The 21312-nt window shown below is 39.8% G+C and overlaps 1 protein-coding gene across 2 annotated transcripts in view; it reads right to left on the reverse strand.

Moving 5' to 3' along the window:
* Nucleotides 1-20762, reverse strand: part of LOC140725288 (potassium voltage-gated channel subfamily B member 2-like) — a 331181-nt gene extending 310419 nt beyond the window's left edge. Inside the window, exons 1-2 of one of the 2 annotated variants that reach the window (XM_073040571.1) lie at nt 20335-20762; nt 19592-20165 (exon numbers count right to left, since the gene is read on the reverse strand). In XM_073040571.1, coding sequence (XP_072896672.1) covers nt 19592-20165; nt 20335-20348 — 588 coding nt within the window. In that variant the 5' untranslated portion in view covers nt 20349-20762. Of the gene's footprint in view, nt 1-19591; nt 20166-20298 lie in introns of both variants that reach the window. The other variant, XM_073040581.1, reaches the window with a different exon arrangement.
* Nucleotides 20763-21312: the final 550 nt, after the last annotated feature.

The following is a 21312-nucleotide window of genomic DNA, read 5'->3' on the forward strand; positions in this document are numbered from 1 at the left end:
GCCAACACTTCCAGAAGAAAGGTGCCCAATGCTGTCAGAACTACTTCCTGCAGTCCCAGAGTCAACTCCTACAATGACCACAGATCAGGCCCTAGAACCTGAGATTTTTTTCCACAGCTTCAAGTCTCAGCTGCCAAGCAGAGTGAACCCTTTGTCAGGAAAGACATAATCCCACAAGAGTAAGAATCCTCCACACTGATTACATCTTTAGAGATGAATGGGACAATTTAAAATTTACTATGCTGTGGATGTCTATATAGTAGTTATATTATATAGTATACTCTGTATATAAGATTACTAGTGAGCAATACCTTACATATTTGAGTTAAGATGCATTCTATATTGAGTTGGAGTTTATAGCTTAGCAGGGAGGAATATAGTGTATTTAATATTTCAGTAATATTTGAATAATACTGTAAATATATCATTTCATTAAACACTTCATTTTTACATAATTAATTATGGATTATATGTAAAAGTACATGAATTGCATACATCATTACACCACTACGTGCATATCTCTCTAAAGTAAATCGAAGAAGATATGCATTTCCTGGCTCCTGTCACTTTGCTCACTCACGGCCTCCACTTTTTTGGAGTTACAGAACATAACTCTATTCCTTGGCCTTTTAAACATGCCTTGTAAAGATACTGTACAGAAGAAGACAATGGCAAACCACTTCTGTAGAAAAATTTGCCAAGAACAATCATGGTCAAATGACCATGATTGCCCACATCATAAGACACAGCACATAATGATGGTGGCCCTATTGATGACTCTCATAATTTCACAAACTTCTATCACCTATTCATAAACCTCAGCCTCAGACACTCCAGAGGAAAAAACCTTAGTTTGTCTAATCTTCGCTTACAACTCATAGCCTCTAAGCAGCTTCTCTTGGACCCTTTCCAAAACTTCCACATCCTTCCTGTAATGGGCTGGCTAAGATTGCACACAATACTCCAAGAGCAGCCAAAACAACAATTTACAGAACTTCAACAAGACTTCCTTAGTCTGATACTCAGAGCCCCATTCGTTGAAAGTAAGCATTCTGTATGCTATCTTTACCATCCAATCGATTGGTGTGGCTGCTTTCAGAGAGCTCTGGCCTTAGACCCCAAGATTCTTCTGTACATCAATGGTGATAGGGATCTTGCCACCATCTGTATACCTTCCCTTACATTTGACCTTGCAAAGTGCAACTCTTCACACTTGCTTGAACTAAACTCCTGTGTTCTTTGAAATACATCTACACTGTCTGTATTTCCACCAACATCTGCAAATTCACTAACCTACCTACCTACACTTTCATTTCCGTTATTTCTATATATCATATCATATTCAACAAAGGCCCCAACTCTGATCACTGCAGAACCACTGGCCTCCAGCCGGAATAACATCCTTCCACCAGTATCCCTTGTCTACTAAAGGGCAAGCCAATTCTGAATCCAAACAACTATGAATCCTATGCATCTTAAATATTTGGATCAGCTTACCATGGACGACCTTGATCTTGCGTATTTGAGCATGAGTGGCTGCATTTCCCAGGCATTGGACAACCTGAGAGATGAATGATGTGACAATAGCATTAGTGTCTTAATATCACCACTTGTGAGCCAGGAGAATCATGACACCTACAATCTTCCTATCATCAGATGTCACCTCATTACATCATACAAAAATCCACTCTGGACTTGAATTAGGATAAGGATTCTGACTTCCATGCCTCTCAGTCTCCGTCAGAGTGTTATCCAGTCAAATAGAAAACTTATCAATCTGATTGACTTCTGAGCATGAAACCCATTTAGTTGAAAAATGCTTAATAATTTCATCAGGAACCTTAAGAAACCATCACAATGAATGCCCAGGAGAAACTAGTTTATTAGCCATCTTCCTTTCCAAGACCACATTTTCCACTTCAGAATACTTTCTAATTCTCTACTGGATTACATATTTCAAGATTTGTTTCCATTAGTATGATGTTATTAATTGCACATAATGTATTTTCCTTTAAAAATGGCAACTAAGAGGAAGATATATTGTGTGTTGAAATTTTGATCAATACATAAAATCACTTTGTCATCAATTAGTTTTTCAATCACCAATGTCATCACACAGAAAATATATATGGTATACATATTTTGTATTGTATACGTTTAAGTTCCAAATAAATGTGGATACCATCAGATTTTATTTAATAAGTCAGTTAATGTCAGACAATTGTTTATAATAATGAATTCATGCTTTCTGAATACAGATCCTCTCCTGCTTACAATGTTAGACTTATGTATAGCCTGTACATAAAAACAAGCATTTGAGAGAAGAGCAGAATAGATCTCTGCCACAGGAAACAGTTGAGGCCGGTTCATTGGCTATATTTAAAAGGAAGTTAGATATGGCCCTTGTGGCTAAAGGGATCAGGGGGTATGAAGAGAAAGCAGGTACAGGGTTCTGAGTTGGATGATCAGCCATGATCATACTGAATGGCGGTGCAGGCTCGAAGGGCTGAATGGCCTACTCCTGCACCTATTTTCTATGTTTCTATTTGCTGGTTGCTGCTGAGCATCCTCAGCCATGTGGGAAATTGCTGTTTCTGCATTATGAATAGGAACAGTTCTTAGGAACGGAACCGTACTTTAATCTGTGAGGACCTGTGATGTAAATCTCCTACAGAAATTTTCATACAGGCAGATTACATAGTTCTTGAAGTGTGGCAATGTTATACCCTGCCTACTCCATTTTGTTTCAGTGCATTGAAACTGAAAGGCTGACATGTGAATTTTGCTTCAGACTCTTAAGGTTACTTTTGTATGTATTTAATACAAACATTCTTGTACCAGAAAATACACCTTAAAGACAAACTCTATCATGTTTTTTTTCCAACAGCAGATTCCTTCTATCCACGGCATAAAATTGAATATTACTGGACCATTAACTTTATTACATTCTCAAAAGTCAGATACTAAACATAAGTACTCTTTCTATGCAATTTACTATCTTTTGTTTTCATTTTACCCCACATTAATTTAGTTATTCTCATCTGAAGTTTATTTCCCTATTTTCCTATCTTCTTTACTTAGATTCTTTAAAGCAGCTTTTCAGCTTTAGATTTTTGTTTCGCATCTTTATTGCTTTAAATATAATTTACAAAATCAATAATACAGTACCAGTAATGTAGAGGTGTGCTAGTGTGAGACATTTGACAAGTTATAGTCACCAAATGAAAGAATAGGTGTGCTTCAAAGTGAATGGAGAAAGGTTCTCTTATTTCATCTTAAATTACCATATTATTTGATAATAATTGCTACAAGAATATCTTTGAACACAAGACGGCGAACAATTGTGAACAGTTATAACATACAAAAAGATCATACAGTAAGGTGGACATGAAATTAGGAAAAACTACATCTGATGCAACATAGAATTAAACACTAGGGATAATGCCCTTTTCTTTAAAATCATATCTTGGAACTTTTACATCCTGTACCCACAACACTAGTCATCCATTTTGTATTAGATTATCTGAATGGATTCTTATGCAGTCAATTTTCTGCTGTATTTTCACTCCAAATTCATCTAGGAGGCAAATATGTAGTAATCAAACTACATAAATTCATAATACACTGAATACAGATCAAAAGGTTAAAAAAAGACATGGAAAAGGAGTGACAGTCATAGCAAAACCATAAAAAAGTTGCATCTAATGGCAAAACAGCAAAATTAGACCATAGGATATAGGAACAGAATCAGGCCAGTTGGCCCATCAAGTCTGCTCTGCTATTTCATCATGCCTGATCCAATTTTCCTCTCATATCTCCTGCCTTCTCCCCGTATCCCTTCATGCCCTGACTAATCAAGAATCTGTCAACCTCTGCCTTAAATATACATAAAGGCTTGGCCTCGACAGCTGCCTGTGGCAAAGAATTGCACAGATTCACCACTCTCTGGCTAAAGAAATTACTTCTCATCTCCACTCTAATAGGACACCCCTCTATTCTGAGGCTGTGTCCTCTGGTCTTAAGATACTCCGACCATAAGAAACATCCTCTCCACATCCACTCTATTAAGTCCTTTCACCACCATTCGATAGGTTTCAATGAAGCCACCACTCATTCTTCCGAATTCTAGCGAATACAGACCCAGAGCCATCCAGCACTCTTCAAATGACAAGCCATTTCAATCCTGGAATCATTTTTATGATTCTCCAGTTTCAGCACATCCTTTCTAAGATAAGGAGGCAAATACTGCACACAGTACTCCAAGTTAGACCTTACCAGTGCTTTATAAAGTCTCAACAATACATACTTGCTTTTATATTCTAGTCCTCTTTAAATGAATGCTAACATTGCATTTGCCTTCCTCATCACAGACTCAACTGCAAACTAACCTTTAGGGAATCTTACACAATGGTTTCCAAGTCCCTTTATACCTTAGTTTTTTGTATTTTCTCTCCATTTAGAAAATAGTCAACCCTTTCATTTCATCTACCAAAGTGAATGACCATATACTTAACACTGTATTCCATCTGCGATTTCTTTGCTTATTCTCCTAAACTGTCTAAGTCCTTCTGTGACCTCCCTACTTCCTCAAAATTACCTGCCCCTCCACCCACCTTCATATCATTCTCAAACTTTGCAATAAAGCCATCAATTACATCATCTAAACCATTGACATATAACGTAAAAAAATCGGACCCAACACAGATGCTTTTGAAAAATCACTAGTCACTGGCAGCCTGGTCACTTTATTCCCACTTTTTGCCTCCTGCCTATCAGCCACTGCTTTATCCATGCTAGAATCTCTTCAGTAAAACCACGGGTTCATAGCTTGTTAACCAGACTCATGTGTGGCACCTTGTCAAAGGCCTTCTTAAAATCTAAGTACGAACACCAACTGAATCTCCTTTGTCTATCCTGCTTGTTACTTCTTCAAAGAAATCCAACAGATTTGTCAGCAAGATATTCCCTTGAGGAATCCGTGCTGACTATGGCCTAATTTATTACGTGCCTCCAAGTACCCTGAGACCTCATCCTTAATAATTGACTCCAATATCTACCCAACCACTGAAGTCAGACTAACTGGCCTATAGTTTCCTTTCTTCTGCCTCTCTCCCTTCTTGAAGAGTGGAGTGACATTTGTAATTTTCCAGTCTCCTGAAACCATTCGAAAATCTAGTGATTCTTGAAAGATCATTACTAATGCTTCTACGATCTCTTCAGCCACCTCTTTCAGAATTCTGGGGTGTACACCATCAAATCAAGGTGATTTATCTACCCTCAAACCTTTCAGTTTCTCAAGGATCTTCTCTCTATTTATGGTAACTTCACACATCATGACCTCTGACACCTGGAACTTCCACCAAATTGCTAGTGTTTTCCACAGTGAAGTCTGATGCAAAATATTTGTTTGTCTGCCATTTTGTTGTCCATATCCAGCATCATTTTCCAATGGTCCAATATCAACACTTACCTCTCTTTTACACTTTATACATCTGAAGAAACTTTTGGCATCCTCTTTAACATTATAGGTTAGCTTACTTTTATATTCCATCTTTACATTCTTAATGACTTTTTAGTAGCCTTCTGTTGTTTTTTTAAATGCTTCCCAATCCTCTTACTTCATACTAATTTCTACTCTATTATATGCCCTCTCTTTTGTTTTTATGTTGGCTTTGACTTCCCTTGTTAACCACGGGTTGTATCATCTTTCCGTTAGAATACTTCTTTCTCTTTGTGATGTATATATCTTGTGCCTTCCGAATTGCTTCCAGAAATTCCAGCCATTGTTGCTCTGCTGTTATCTTTGCCAGTGTTCTTTTCTAATCAATTCTGGCCAATTCCTCTCTCATGTCTCTGTAATTCCCTTTACTCCACTGTAATACTGGTACATCTGATTTTAGCTTCTCCTTCTCAAATTTCAAGGTGAATTTCATCATGACTATTGTAACCTTTTGGCATGCATCTTCTATCTTCCCTTGTCATTTGTAGGCCCCATCTTTACTACTCTTTGGGGGTCTGTGAACAACTCCCATTAGGGTCTTTTTACCCTTGCAGTTCTTTACCTCTATCCACAATGATCCAACACCTTCTGAGCTTATGTCACCTCTTTCTAAAGATTTGATTTCATTTTTTTACTAACAGAACAATGCCACTCCTTTGCCTTCCTGCCTAACCTTTTGATACAGTGTGTATCCCTGGACATTAAGGTCCCAGCTATAATCTTTCAGCCACAATTCAATGATGCCTGCAACATCATACCTGTCAATCTGCAACTGTGCTGCAAGTTCATCTATCTTATTCCATATACTGCACGTACTAAAATACAACACCTGTAGTCCTGTATTCACGCTTTATGATGTCAAAATTACCAGGCAATAGACCTTGTCTTTTACCATTACCTATGTGTACAGGAGTGGAGGTCAAGATGTTGGCCAGTGATTAAAATATAAAATGAAATTAGAATATTAAATACCTGTAAATAGTAGAAACATTTTTCATAAACATGGAGAAAGACTGGAGGATGGAGGATGTTAGTTTGTTGAGTATATGAAGGGCATGGAAGATGGAATATTTTATGGGAAAATAAGAGGTCATCCACTTCGGTAAATAAGAAGACAATGTATTTTTCAAATTCAGGCGCCCCCCGTTTTTCGAACATTCACTTTATGACACCTCGCTGTTACAAAAGACCTACATTAGTTACCTGTTTTCACTAACAGAAGGTGTTTTCACTGTTACGAAAATAGGCAGCACACGATAAAAGGCAGTGTGTGAAAAAAGGCAACACGCGCGCCAAGCAGCCAAACTCCTCCCCCAGAACTGCATTCTAGTCGGCATTGTTTAACAAGTGCCTGTGAGCATCTGTGATTTATGTCAATTTATTTTGTGCATCTGTTAGCAAGATGAGTTCTAGGGTATCAGAAAAGCCTAAAAGAGCTCGTAAGGGTGTTACACTTAGTATAAAACTAGATATAATTAAGCGTTTCAATCATGGTGAACAAAGTAAAGACATAGTGAGTTTGGCTAAGGAGGCTGGGTTTGTGGAAGTTGACGAAGATGATGTTGAAGAGGTTTTGGCATCCCATGACCAAGAAATGACAGATGAAGAGCTGATGCAATTGCAAGGGGAAAGGATAATAATTGAAACCAAACGCAGTAGTGAACGGCCCGAAAGGGAAGATGTCCAGGAACTGAACGTGAAGCAATTGCGTGATATTTTCGCTGCAATGATTGCAGGAAAGTATGACTTTAATTTTTAAAGGGAATGGAGGTTTAGGGCATATTTACAGGATGCTTTGAGTGCTTACAAAGCACTGTATGATAGAAAAATGCATGAGGCTAAGCAGTCAAGCATACTGTTGTTTTTCAAGCCTTCCACATCAGCCACAGCAGATGACGAACCTTGACCTTCGACATCAAGGCAGGCAGACATAGAAGGTGACCTACCTGCCCCGATGGAAACAGATGACACTGAGATGACACCCCTGTCTCCCACCATCCCAACCTCCGATGACTCAGCCTAATACACCATCATCAGTGTGCTCGCTGTCTTCCCGATTCCGGTAAGTGAAACTACATTGTACATACATTATTTCTACTTTATATAGGCTGTGTATTTTTATGTGTTATTTGATATGATTTGGCAGCTTCATAGCTTAAGGGTTACTGGAAAGAGTGCTTCTGCCAAGAGCGCTTGCGTGAGATTTTCGCTACGGTGGACAGTGCTGCAATGATTGCAGAAAAGTATTCCTACTTTATACAAGCTGTGTATTTATCAGATCGTTCCAGCTTTTACTATACGTTACTGTTATTTTAGGTTTTGTGTGTTATTTGGCATGGTTGGTAGGTTATTTTTTGGGTCTGCAAATGCTCATGAATTTTTCCCATATAAATAAATGGTAACTGCTTCTTCACTTTACGACATTCTGACTTACGAACCATTTCAGAGGAACACTCTACCTTTGGATAGCGGTGGAAACCTGTATAGGGAGAGACCTCAATGTTCCTTGTACATAAATCATTGAACGTTAGCATGCAGATGAAGTAAGCAACTAGGAAGGCAAACAGTATATTGGCCTTTATTCCATGATGATCTGAGCATGAGGGTAAAGACATCTTGTTCTGATTAAATCTTCTGCTTCGGTTGTCCATCGGAATCCGATGACGACATCCACTTCTTTAATGGTGAGATATTTGATGACTATACAGTCCTATCCTGGACCCACAAGTTCTATTGCAGGTGGGACATGTATACTGTATGTGGTAGTGGTGGTGGTGGTAGTGATGCCAACCATGGCTGCATTTCTCCTGGCTCTCTTCTGCTGTCTTCTGGTTGTTCTTTCCACCTCCAGAATATGAATAGCTGCCGTCAGGTGTTACGGTCAGTAGCAACATCCTCCGTGTCCTCGGGTCTGATCTTGCACTTCCTTAAAGCATTCTTCATCTGATCCTTATAGCACTTCTTCGGCCCTCCAGCTGAGCGTCGACTGTGATGTAGCTGGCCGTATAACACTCTGTGAGGTAGCCAACATGGGGGCATCCTTATCACGTGCCCCAGCCACTGCAGCTGACACTGGGAGATCATGGCCTCAAAACTTCTCCAGCTGGTCTTTACATGTATTTCAGTGTGAGGCACCCGCTCACGCCAAGTAATTCCCAGGATGCGCTGAAGGCAGCTTATGTGGAAGTGCTCCAAGGACTTGATGTGAAGGCTGTAGGTTACCCAAGCTTCACAGCTATAAAGGAGGGTGGTGACACAGACTGCTTGGTATACAGCGACCTTTGTGGAGGGATGAAGGCTCCTGTTCTGAAAGACTTATGCCAAAGTCTTCCAAAGGTAAATAGAGTCCCTGTGTGACAGCAGCAATATTGTACCCCAGACCGGACTTCCTACTTAAGAAAGAATATGTATAATAGAGGAAGATTAAGTAGGCCAGGCCTGTAATCATGAAAATATCAACACACCTATACACATTAAAGGAATCAAGGATTATATGGTAGTGCAAGAAGGTGGCACTAACATTGAAAGTTGATGCAAATGAGGTGCTAAATAGCCTAACTTTGCTTGTACGTGGGAGAGAAATTAGAGAGGTATAGACCAATTAACCAAATCAACTGTCAACATGGCACTGGAATCCATGATCAAGAATGTGGAATTTAACACTGAGAAATTCATAATGGGCTGGATCAAACTTCAATGTACATAATGGCAATTCAATGCATCACATCCTCTACTCTGCTCTGTCTCTGATATTCAATACATCTGTGTCAGAAGTAATACTATTCATACCTAAAAATTTTGAGGTGAAAGCCTAATGAAGCTTAAATTCAAAGGATTCAGAGTATATTTATATCAATTTATGTAGTATACAATATACAACTCTGAGATTCATCTTCTCCATAGACAGTCAGAAAAAAAAGAACCATGGAACTCGTTCAAAGAAAAAAAATCAACATCCCACCCCACCATGTGCAAAAAGTATGTGTAAACGCCAACAAAAAATGAGCAAAAACACAGGATGTAAAACACATAGTCAAAAGGCATATTTCGGTAAGTGAATGTAAAAAAAACAAAATTAATTTGTAATAAACAGAATTGAACAACCTCACATCAATGGACAAGATCAAAGCTCTGTTATTCTATCACACATTCTAAAATGGTGGTGGCCTTTAAATAGCCAATGGGAGGAGGAAATTCCAGATTCATTTGGATCTTCAACAAGTCCGGGGCCATCATGTGAGTGTGAAGCATTTACAATCATGTTCCTCCTAAATTCTCCAGCATCACAGATGACCATCTTCAGCCCAAAACATTGGATGCAGCAAGGCTAAGTAACAGACAGCATCCCATCTATAGTAGTGAACAACTGCCCTCCAGAACTAACCACATGTCTAGCTATGTGGTTAAAAACTTGGCATCTACCTAGCTGAACAGAAAATTGTCTGGCTTTCTCTTGTTCACAAAAAGCAGGGCAAATCTAATCCAGATATTTATTGCCCAGTCTGCTCTCAACCACAGTGATGGAAGCTGTTATAGACAATGCTATTTGATAGCATTTATTCTCTCTCCTATAAACTACTCGCCAATCACCAGTTTGGATTTTGATGGGACCAATTACAGTGGCTCCAAATATGGATCACAAAACTAAATGCAGTTATGAGGTGAGACAAAAACTATAGATAAGAAAAGTAAATAACTCCATTGGTTTGGAGTCACACTTCTCCCAACTTAACTTGATTACAGTACCTTCTTTTTTTTTCCAGAATGTCAGAAGTGGGGCTATTTGCTGATAATTGTGCTATTTTCAATTCCATGTTCTATTCCTCAGCAAATGAAACTGCCTGTATTCAGCAAGACCTAGACAACATTCAGGCATGGGCTGAAATTTGGCAAGTAACATTTATACCATGAAAATGTCAGTAACAATTATCACCAATATCAATCCTATCATCTTCCCTTGTTATTCAATAGTTTATCTCTAACTCAATTAGACAGAAACTCATCTGAACCAGCCATATACAGTGCTGTGCAAAAGTCTTAGACACATGTAAAAAGATTCTGTAAAGCGAAGATGCTTTCAAAACAAATACAGAGTGGTTTAAGAGATTATCACACATGGAATACATTACAGTTACTTATCTAGGCTACCTTGATTGCACTGCCAAAACGTGCAAGCTCGACCATCAAGATAGATAGGAACAAGCACATGGGAACAACACAACTTACTTGGCCACATACCACACTATTGGAAATATATTGTCATTGGTGCAGATGCTGGGGCTCTTTACTCAGAAGCCTTGTAAGCATGTCTTTGCTCATTGGTTCAAGGCAACAGCTCATCATCGCTTGTCAAGGGTAATTAGATCAGGGAAAGGTAATTGAAGCTGATGACCAGCTCCTGTAAATAATATTTCAAACATAATAAACTTTTGATAGTATTTAGTTGCAAAAGTCAATTAGTATGACTGTACAAACAGTTCATTAGATTCTGCCACCTGGTTGCCATGGATGTCTTGTGGTATATCCAAGGATTGAAGGCCTTCAGTAAAATAAATTACACAGGCACCATAGGTGATAACTGCGACTGTAAGATTGCAATGGTAGACAAGTGCGGAGAAACAGGATAGACAAAGAAGAATCGATTGATGTTGTGTACTTGGATTTTCAGAAGGCCTTTGATAAGAAGCCACATATGAGGCTGCTTAATGAGCCAATGGTATAATAGAAAAGATTCTAACATGGATAAAGCAGTGGCTGATTGGCAGGAGGCAAGGAGTGCCAATAAAGGGAGCCTATTCTCGCTGGCTGGCAGTGACTAGTAGTGTTCCACAGGGGTCTGAGTTGGGACCGATTAATTTTATGTTATGTGTCAATGATTTGGGTGATGGAATTGATAGCTTTGTTGGAGAGTTTGCAAATGATATGAAGAGATAGGTGGAGTGGCAGATATTTTGAAGAAGTAGAGTGGCTCCAGAAGGACTTAGACAGATTAGGAGAATGGGCAAATAAATGGCAGATGGAATACTGTGTTGGGAAGTGTGTGGTTGTGCACTTTGGTAGAAAAAATGAAAAGGGTGAATATTTTCTAAATGGAGAGAAAATACAAAAAACTGAGGTGAAAGGGACTGGGGAGTCCTTGTGCAGGATTCCCTAAAGGTTAATTTGCAGGTTGAGTTTGCGTTGAGGAAGGCAAATGCAATGTTAGCATTCATTTCAAGTGGACTAGAATACAAAAGCAAGGATGTAATGTTCAGACTTTATAAAGCACTGGTGATACCTTACTTGGAGCATTATGAACAGTTTTTGGCCCCTTTTCTTGGAAAGGATGTGCTGAATCTGGAGAGGGTTCAAAGGAGGTTCATGAAAATGATTCCAGGATTGAATGGCTTGTCATTTGAAGAGCATTTAATGGCGCTGGGCCTGTATTTGCTGGAATTCAGAAGAATGAATGGTGATCTCATGGAAACCTATCAAACGGTGAAAGGCCTTGATAGAATGGATGTGGAGAGGATGTTTTCTATGGTTGTAGAGTCGAAGACCAGAGGACATAGCCTCAGAAAAGATGGGCATCCTTTTAAAACAGATATAGGAGGAATTTCTTTCACCAGAGTGGTGAATTTGTGGAATTCTTTGCCACAGGCAGCTGTGGAGGCCAAGTCTTGATATAGATTTAAGGCAGAGGTTGACCAATTCTTGATTGGTCAGGGCATGAGGTGATATGGAGAGAAGGCAGGAGTTTGGGGCTGAAAGGAAGATTGGATCAGCCATGATGAAATGGCGGAGCAGACTCGATGGGCCAGATAGGCTAATTCTGCTCCTATATCTTATGGTCTTATGGTCTAAAAAGATTGGTTTCAGCACAATGCAGTCCAATATATTTAGATAATAAACATAGAACACAGAACATAGAATAGTACAGCACATTACAGACCCTTCGGCCCACAATGTTGTGCCGACCCTCAAACCCTGCCTCCCATATAAACCCCCACCTTAAATTCCTCCATATACCTGTCTAGTAGTCTCTTAAACTTCACTAGTGTATCTGCCTCTACCACTGACTCAGGCAGTGCATTCCACGCACCAACCACTCTCTGAGTGAAAAACCTTCCTCTAATATCCCCCTTGAACTTCCCTCCCTTTACCTTAAAGCCATGTCCTCTTGTACTGAGCAGTGGTGCCCTGGGCAAGAGGCGCTGGCTATCAACTCTATCTTTTCCTCTTAATATCTTGTACACCTGTATCATGTCTCCTCTCATCCTCCTTCGTTCCAAAGAGTAAAGCCCTAGCTCTCTTAATCTCTGATCATAATCCATACTCTCTAAACCAGGCAGCATCCTGGTAAATCTCCTCTGTACCTTTTCCAATGTTTCCACATCCTTCCTATACTGAGGCGACCAGAACTGGACACAGTACTCCAAGTGTGGCCTATCCAGAGTTTTATAGAGCTGCATCATTACATCATGACTCTTAAACTCTATCCCTCGACTTATGAAAGCTAACACCCCATAAGCTTTCTTAACTACCCTATCTACCTGTGAGACAACTTTCAGGGATCTGTGGATATGTACCCCCAGATCCCTCTGCTCCTCCACACTACCAAGCATCCTGCCATTTACTTTGTACTCTGCCTTGGAGTTTGTCCTTCTAAAGTGTACCACCTCACACTTCTGCGGGTTGAACTCCATCTACCACTTCTCAGCCCACTTCTACATCCTACCAATGTCTCTCTGCAATCTTCGACAATCCTTTACACTATCTACAATACCACCAACCTTTGTGTTGTCTGCAAACTTGCCAACCCACCCTTCTACCCCCACATCCAGGTCATTAACAAAAATCACAAAAAGTAGAGGTCCCAGAACAGATCCTTGTGGGACACCACTAGTCACAACCCTCCAATCTGAATGTACTCCCTCCACCACGACCCTCTGCCTTTTGCAGGCATGCCAATTCTGAATCCAACTGGCCAAACTTCCCTGGATCCCATGCCTTCTGACTTTCTGAATAAGCCTACCATGTGGAACCTTGTCAAATGCCTTACTAAAATCCATATAGATCACATCCACTGCACTACCCTCATCTATATGCCTGGTCACCTCCTCAAAGAACTCTATCAGGCTTGTTAGACACGATCTGCCCTTCACAAAGTCATGCTGACTGTCCCTGATCAGACCATGATTCTCTAAATGCCCATAGATCCTATCTCTAAGAATCTTTTCCAACAGCTTTCCCACCACAGATGTAAGGCTCACTGGTCTATAATTACCCGGACTATCCCTACTACCTTTTTTGAACAAGGGGACAACATCCGCCTCCCTCCAATCCTCTGGTACCATTCCCATCGACAACAAGGACATAAAGATCCTAGCCAGAGGCTCAGCAATCTCTTCCATCGCCTCGATATAAGTCAATATATTTTATGAAAAGGAATTCACATGTGATAAATATAACAGTGTAATAGGACCTTAGCTTGTATGGTTGATAAGCAATCTATTGATTTTAAATATTTGGATTTTCAGAAGTTATTTTATAATATTCTACACAAAAAGTTCTTGCACAAGTAAATTCTCAGAGGGTAGAGAATAATGTATTATCACAAATACACAAATTAATGAACAAAATAAAACATGAAGATAAATAACAGTCCTCAATGTTTCAGACCTTAAAAAATTATTTAGATTTGCTGATAATACAGAGCTAGTTAGGAGAGATGAAAGCTGTCACAAAAGGATATACAGTGGGTAAAAAAAATTACACAATTTGTTGAGAAAAAGAAATGATTGAACTCATTCCCTCAGATTATGAGAAGCTAGAAATGTTGGATTCACTGTTTCATGAAGCACAGAAAGTGAACATGCAGGTACACAATATACTTTGAAAGCCATATTTGACTTCACTGCAAGAGGCGTGAAATTCAATCTTACTTTGCTTTTATTAGATCAAACATGGATTAGAATCAGAATGAGAATAAGAATCAGGTTTAATATCACTGACATATGTCATGTAATTTGATTTGCGGCTGCAGTACAGTGCAATACATAAAAAACTACTAATTACGTATATACATTGTGTGTGTATACACACACACACGCGCGCGCATGCACGCACACATATATAGCTGGGACTTTTGCATAGAACTGTTGTAATTTTATGTATTGCATTGCACTGCTGCTGCTGCAAAAAAACAAATTTAATGACATGTGTGAGTGATGATAAACCTGATTCTGATATGGGTCTCTACTGTGGACTGAGAATGGAAAGCAGGCAGGGAAAGGGGAATCGTGATTGGAAAAAGGGGAAGTCAGAGGGGAGGGATTGGGAAACACCAGGGAGATATTCTGTAATGATCAATAAACCAATTGTTTGGAATTAAGTGACCCTATCTGGTGTCTCAGGGCTGGGAGTGTCTACACCAATGTCAGCCCCTCACTCCTGCTCTGCCATCTGTCCCACACCACTCCCTCGATGCTCCACCTTCGTCAATCCAAATATTCTTTGCTCCCATCAGATTTACGAACTTGCTCTCCATTCCATGTGCAAAAGTCTTAGGCCCTCTATCTATCTACAAATTAAATTAAATAATTAGCAGAAAAAGAGAGCAAAAAGAACGAGATAATCTTCATGTTCATTGTCCATTCAGAAAATGTTCAGTTGTGAGCTTTTAGGCTCCTGTACCTCCTCTCTAATGGTTGTAATAAAAAAAGACCATGTCCTGGGTAATGGGGGTCCTTCATGATCGATGCTACCTTTCTGAGGCATCACCTTTTAAAGATGTTCTTGATGCTCAGGTTAGTGCCCTTGATGGAGTTGGCTAAGTTTGTAACCTTCTGCAGTTTTTTTCAATCTTGTGCAGTGTACCTTCATACCAGACAGTAATGCAACCAGTTAGAATTCTCTCCACGGCACATCCGTACAAATTTATTAGAGTCTTTGGTGACATACCAAATCTCCTCAAACTCCTAATGAAGTATAACCACTGATGCGCCATCTTACAATTGCATCAATATGTTAGGCTTAGGATAGATCTTCAAAGATGTTGATTGACACCCAGGAACCTGAAACAGCTCGTCCTTTCCACTGCTGATCCCTTAATGAGAACTGGTGTGCTCCTTTGACTTCCCCTTCCTAAAGTCCACAATAAATTTCTTGGTCTTATTAACACTGAGTGCAAGGTTGTTGTTGGGACACGCTCACCAGCCGATCTCTCTCTCTCTCCTGTACACCTCCTTGTCACCATCTGAGATTCTGCCAATAACAGTTGTGTCATCAGCAAATTTATAGACAGCGTTTGAGCTGTGCCTAGCCACACAGCCATGGATGTAGAGCAACGGCCTAAGCACACAGCCATGGATGTAGAGCAACGGCCTAAGCACACAGCCTTGAGGTGCTCCAGTTTTGAACGTCAGCAAGGAGATGTTATTTTTGATCCACACTGACAGTGATCTCCTGATGAGGAAATCAACAGAGCTACAGAGGCTCAAGCTTTGGTGCTTTTTGATTAGTACTGCTGGGATGATAGTGATGAATGCTGTGCTGTAAACAATAAACAGCAGCCTGACTTAGGTAGTGCTGTCCAGGTGTTCAAAGGCTTCATGGGGAGCCAGTGAGATTTCATCCGCTGTAGACCTGTTGTATTACATTAATTGGCAAATTTTGGTCTCCATACCCAAAAGAGGGTATACATGTCTTGCAAATGGTGTAGATTAATTCCTGAGGTGAAGGAATTGTAGAAGAGATTGAGTAACACTAGCCTATATTCACCAGAGTTTAGAAAGTAATTTCATTACAACGCATACAATTCTAAGGGAATTGTTAAGATAAATGCTCGAAAATTGTTTCTTCAAGCTGAAGAATCTAGCATCATGAATTTATCTCAGGAAAAGGGTTCAACCATTTATGACACAGATGAAAAGAAATTTCTTTGGCTGCAGGTTTCAGTGAGTAAAAATTTAAAGGTTGACATCATTCTTTTTCTACATTGAAGGGAATCAAATGACAAGGAAATAGGGGGAAAAGCAGGCAAAATTCAAAATCAGGCACAATTTTACTGAATGGCAGAGGAAGCTCAATAAACAGTTAGCCTTACTCATTTTCATATTTTTTGTCCTGTCAAAGTATTTAAGTAATTTAAAGATGGAGCTGACCTGATAAGTTTGTAGATGCAGCAACAAATCTGGGAAGGGCATTTGTAGAACAAACAACGGTGTCTAGGTTGGAGAGGAAGGAGGACAGCTGAATGACAAACACTAATAGCAAATATAATGCCATGATATTAGAGAAATAAACTAAATAGCATAAGAATAATAAAATTATCACAGGGGACTTGGAGATATTATTAGATATTTCAAAAATCAACTGTGTGGTGATTAGATAAAGCTACTTTAATTCTGGAATGCATTGAGTACTTTGTTCAACATCGAGGACCTGAAATATTACAAAGCAGTGCCACAAAAAGACAGCAAAATGAAAAGATGAATACCCGTTTAATTGAGGAATTGAATATTATTTAATATGGGGAAGCCGAGGCTCATAAGATATTATTAATATGTTTAAGATTATTTTAGATAATGCTACTACTGCACAGCTAACTAACTGCTCCTGTCTGGGTTTGATCATGATCATGTACTATATTTGAGGTGTTTGTATGTTCTCCCTGTGGCTATGTGGTTTCCTCTGGAAGCTAATGCATGAAAAAGAAAAGAAAAACAATGATCTGAAATGGTGGAAAAATTAGTAAATACAGTAACATAGAGGTTTTGATGTGATGGTTCATAAAACACAAAGTAAACATAGGCATTAATTGAAAATTAAATCAAAAATTGAATATGGTTCTTTTTCAAGACAATTGGACCACAGTAGAAAGTGTGCAGAACATTGGTAAGACCATACTTGAATAATATATACTTTTGATCTTCATATTTGAGAAAGACAGCATTTGTTCTGGTGTCAGTGTGGTATATATTTACAACTGGCTTATACTTGTTGGAGGTTAGAGAAATGAGAATTATTCTGGCATACAAAATTTTAGGAGAGACTGTTGTTTCTTCTGCCTGCAGAACAAGAGGATAATGTATCAGGATAAAAGGCTTTATCATTTAGAACTGAGAAAAGAAGAAATTTCTATATGCAGAAAAAATATATGGAATTCTCTGCCTTAACAGGCAATGCAAACTAATTGAGCCTATTTCAAAAGTTAGTATGAGTTTTGACACTAATGGAAATCAGAGGATATGAGGAATAATTGGAAAAATTATTGGAGGCACATGATCAACATTAATGCGTCCAAATTATGGAGCTCATAGATTATATGACATATTCCTCTTATTATTTCTTATGTTCCGCACTCTCTTATTGATCAACATTATTGCGATCTGCATGAATGAGCAATTGACAATACAACTTGGGTAGCAAATGTGCAATACAATCAGGGGCTCCCCACCTGGGGTCCAAGGATCACTTGGTTAGTGGTATGAGTCCATGACATAAACAAGGGGAACCCCTTTCAAAAATAATTGGTTAGAAATATTAGCTGCAAAATAACTGTAGTTGTAGACTGCCAACCTGTATTTTTGAATCATTGAGTGGGACTTTCCACTTGAGCCAGAACTATATGGATTATAAATCCAATGGGGTAGCAATACATTTTTTCAGGCAGTAAGGTGGGCCTTCTGGGTACCTTACAAAGTTAGCCAGTTTTTGCATGTGTGTTTTGACAAAGCAGAATTCACCATCTGTGCTGCCAAAACATTTTAAAAAAACTGCCGGCAAATTGCTCTTAGCCACCTTCTGTTGGCCATGACATATTATCAAGCAAGTAACATGATATGAGTATTATCAAATGTAAATCACATCTTGAACCCACTGTTGGCAGACACCAGTGTAATGTACAGTATTGTAGAGAAGGAAGAATGCAATAGCAACGACAGAACGGGGGTAAGGATAACTTAACAGTGCAAATGTGAGAAACCACTGGCAAATTTTATATAGAGAAATTAAGGCAAAGTTATATCGTCATTATATAAAATGTTATCAATGGTTTCCCCTGTGATTTCACCCCTCGCTACTTTCAAACCACCCACCCTTCATTCCATTGCCAGCTTTTAAATCAAGCGAAGAAAGTACACCTAAACACAGCAGCAAATTAGTCAGTGCTCTTTATTTCCAGAATTGAACAACTCAAGTTAGTTGAATGGCTACTTTCATTAGCCATTCAATTCTTTCTTTGTTCAATAAGGAAAGGTGTATCTAAGTGTTACAGTGCCCATTTTAGCGAGCATATAATGAATGTTGAATTGTACCAAGATCGCTAAACTGATTATTCAGACGCTGTGTACAGTGTTTTAATATGAATGATCAGCTAAGAAAATTGTTGTTTGCTTTTACACAGGGAATAGACCAGGGTATAAGAAACAAAATAAACAAACATATGGAATTACAGAATGAAAACAATTAGATAATAAAACGGCTTTCTGAGGACGAAGGGCAATTCAAAACTCTCCCGATTTCTTCCTTAAGCAAGGATGACAAACTCCACGGTAAAACAAACGTTTAATCTTCTCGTCTTCATTCTATCAATCCGGTTCGTAATTACATCAGGTTCTGAAATTAGCACTGCAACGTACTTACAAGTGTACTGAAGTTTTAGCGCAATGTTAATGAAAGATACAGACGAATGAGTTGAATTGCAAACCACACAGTTATATAAACATATCATGTTTCGTGCAGTAATCAAAATAATCACACGAATCATTTCGGCACACTAACTTTTCTCACCTTGCACTAAAAAACTGCGTAGTTTCCATTCAAAATATTAAATATTGCAACAGCTCAAGTAGTATTTACAAGCCTTCAAATCACCATGACAACAGACTTCCCCGCTGTTCCTACCGTTCGCTTGTACCATCACTTTTGCTGGTACGAAATGGAAAACGGTTGAGAAGTTTATAACCGTTATAATGAGCAAAGAAAAAATACTTCTCGATTAAAAAGAGTGAAGTAAACTGTGCTTTAGTTCATTCTAGAATTAACTGTAATCTGCCTGCAAGCCTGCTGGTGACCGCGTCTTCCTGGGGAAACCCATCAGCACCTTACCTTCGCGGCCACAGAGGAGCCGGGCTTTTCCAGCAGATCCCACAACTTCTTCCTTTTGTTGGGACAGCACGAGTTGTCAAACTCCTCGCCTTCCCGTTCCCTCATGGTTTCAGCCTCCCGCCTCAGCTCCTCGTTCATCTGCTCCTTTTTCTGGTGGTACCTGGCTTGGCAGCAGGACTCCAAGTAGATCTCGTCAATACCCCAGTAGTCGAGTTCCTGGCCGAAGGACAGGGCGCACATCTCTTCCATCATGTGCAGTTTCCCAGTTCGGTAGAAATTCAAAATCGACGTGAAAGCCCCAGGGTGACGATCAAAAAAGTACTCGTTTTCATCGAGGTTATAATCATCACAGGTCTCCAACAGGGATTCGTGGGTGTTGCAATCCCTCAGTTTCCCCAGACGAGTCCGGGGTAACCTTTCCAATGTCCTCCATAAGACTTCGTGGTTAAGTCCACCAACGTTGATTTTAACCCTTCTGGAACAAGTCTTTCTCCTGATTATCTCCATGGGCTCCGGGGGAAGGGAAGATGTGGATCGGGATGCCGTTGGGATCTTTTCTGCCATGGCAACTCGACTATTAGCAAAAAAAAATGAGAGCGATTTAAAAAAAAAACAAATACTAAATCAGTCAATTAAAGGAGTTTCCAGCTAGAATAAATCCAAAACAATAAATAAATACACAGAACACTTTAAAAATAAACCCGTACAGGTCTTCACGCAGGTCCTTCCATTATCGAACCTACACAGAAAACAACATGCGAGTAGCGGGAGTGCATTAATCTCCGACGCTGGCCAGTCACTTTCATTCAGCATTATCCCTTCGGCTGGCAGAACAACGTCAGGGCGGCGCCGCCTCTTGACAGACTAGCTGGCGGGCGGGCGGGCGCGCGCCCCGCCGTGGCTCTCCGTCTCCGCACGAGCCGGGTGTCGGTAAACCGCCGCTCGCTCGCTCTGCTGCCCCGGGGACGCACACGCGCCGCCTTCCCCCCGCGGCCGGCAGGCTCCCGGTCCCGGGGCGCGTCGGGGCTCCGTGTCCCGTGTGACGGGGAAGCGAGACCATGTGGCTCGTGTGGCAGGTCCTGGCCGGGAGCGTCGAGGCAGCGAGCGTTCTCAGCGGGCGTCGGCGATGGCGGATGCACTGGTTCTGAGCTGGCCCTGCACGATCGGCAAGCAGGGTGGATAAATCATAAACTATTTAAATTAGCATGGTGTTTATGTTATAATGTCTTTTATCATATACTGGTATACCCCAGCTGAGGTTTGCATCATACGACATTTGCACAGAGTTATCAAGCCGGGTCATTCTGCCTCATTCTTACAGGTTGTTGGTTTGTTGTTTTAAGTTTGCTTTTACCTTTTCTGTCCCAGATCTTCCCTTTTATTATCTTTGCACGTTTTTTTCTTCAATTTAGATGAACCCTTGTTAAATTTTATTCTCTTTCAATTGATGTGGTTTTGCTCAGTTTTGTCTGCATTTGAAAAGTGTTACACCTGTACTGCATTCATGGGTGGCTTAAGAGATCTGGCTTTAGAGATGAAGAACATCTCACTAAAGTATGAGATGGTGACTATTTCTGGATCATTTTATGACATACTAATTTGATTCAGCACTTCCTAGTGTGACTCAGACTTAAACATCCTATGCAGTTTCTTTCAGAGATATCTATAAAGTGATTTCAGTATCTTCACCATGCCATTTAGAAAATTACAGAGATAATTAG

Source organism: Hemitrygon akajei, chromosome 1 (genome assembly GCF_048418815.1).
Source record: "Hemitrygon akajei chromosome 1, sHemAka1.3, whole genome shotgun sequence".
In the NCBI taxonomy this organism is placed as follows: Eukaryota; Metazoa; Chordata; class Chondrichthyes; order Myliobatiformes; family Dasyatidae; genus Hemitrygon; species Hemitrygon akajei.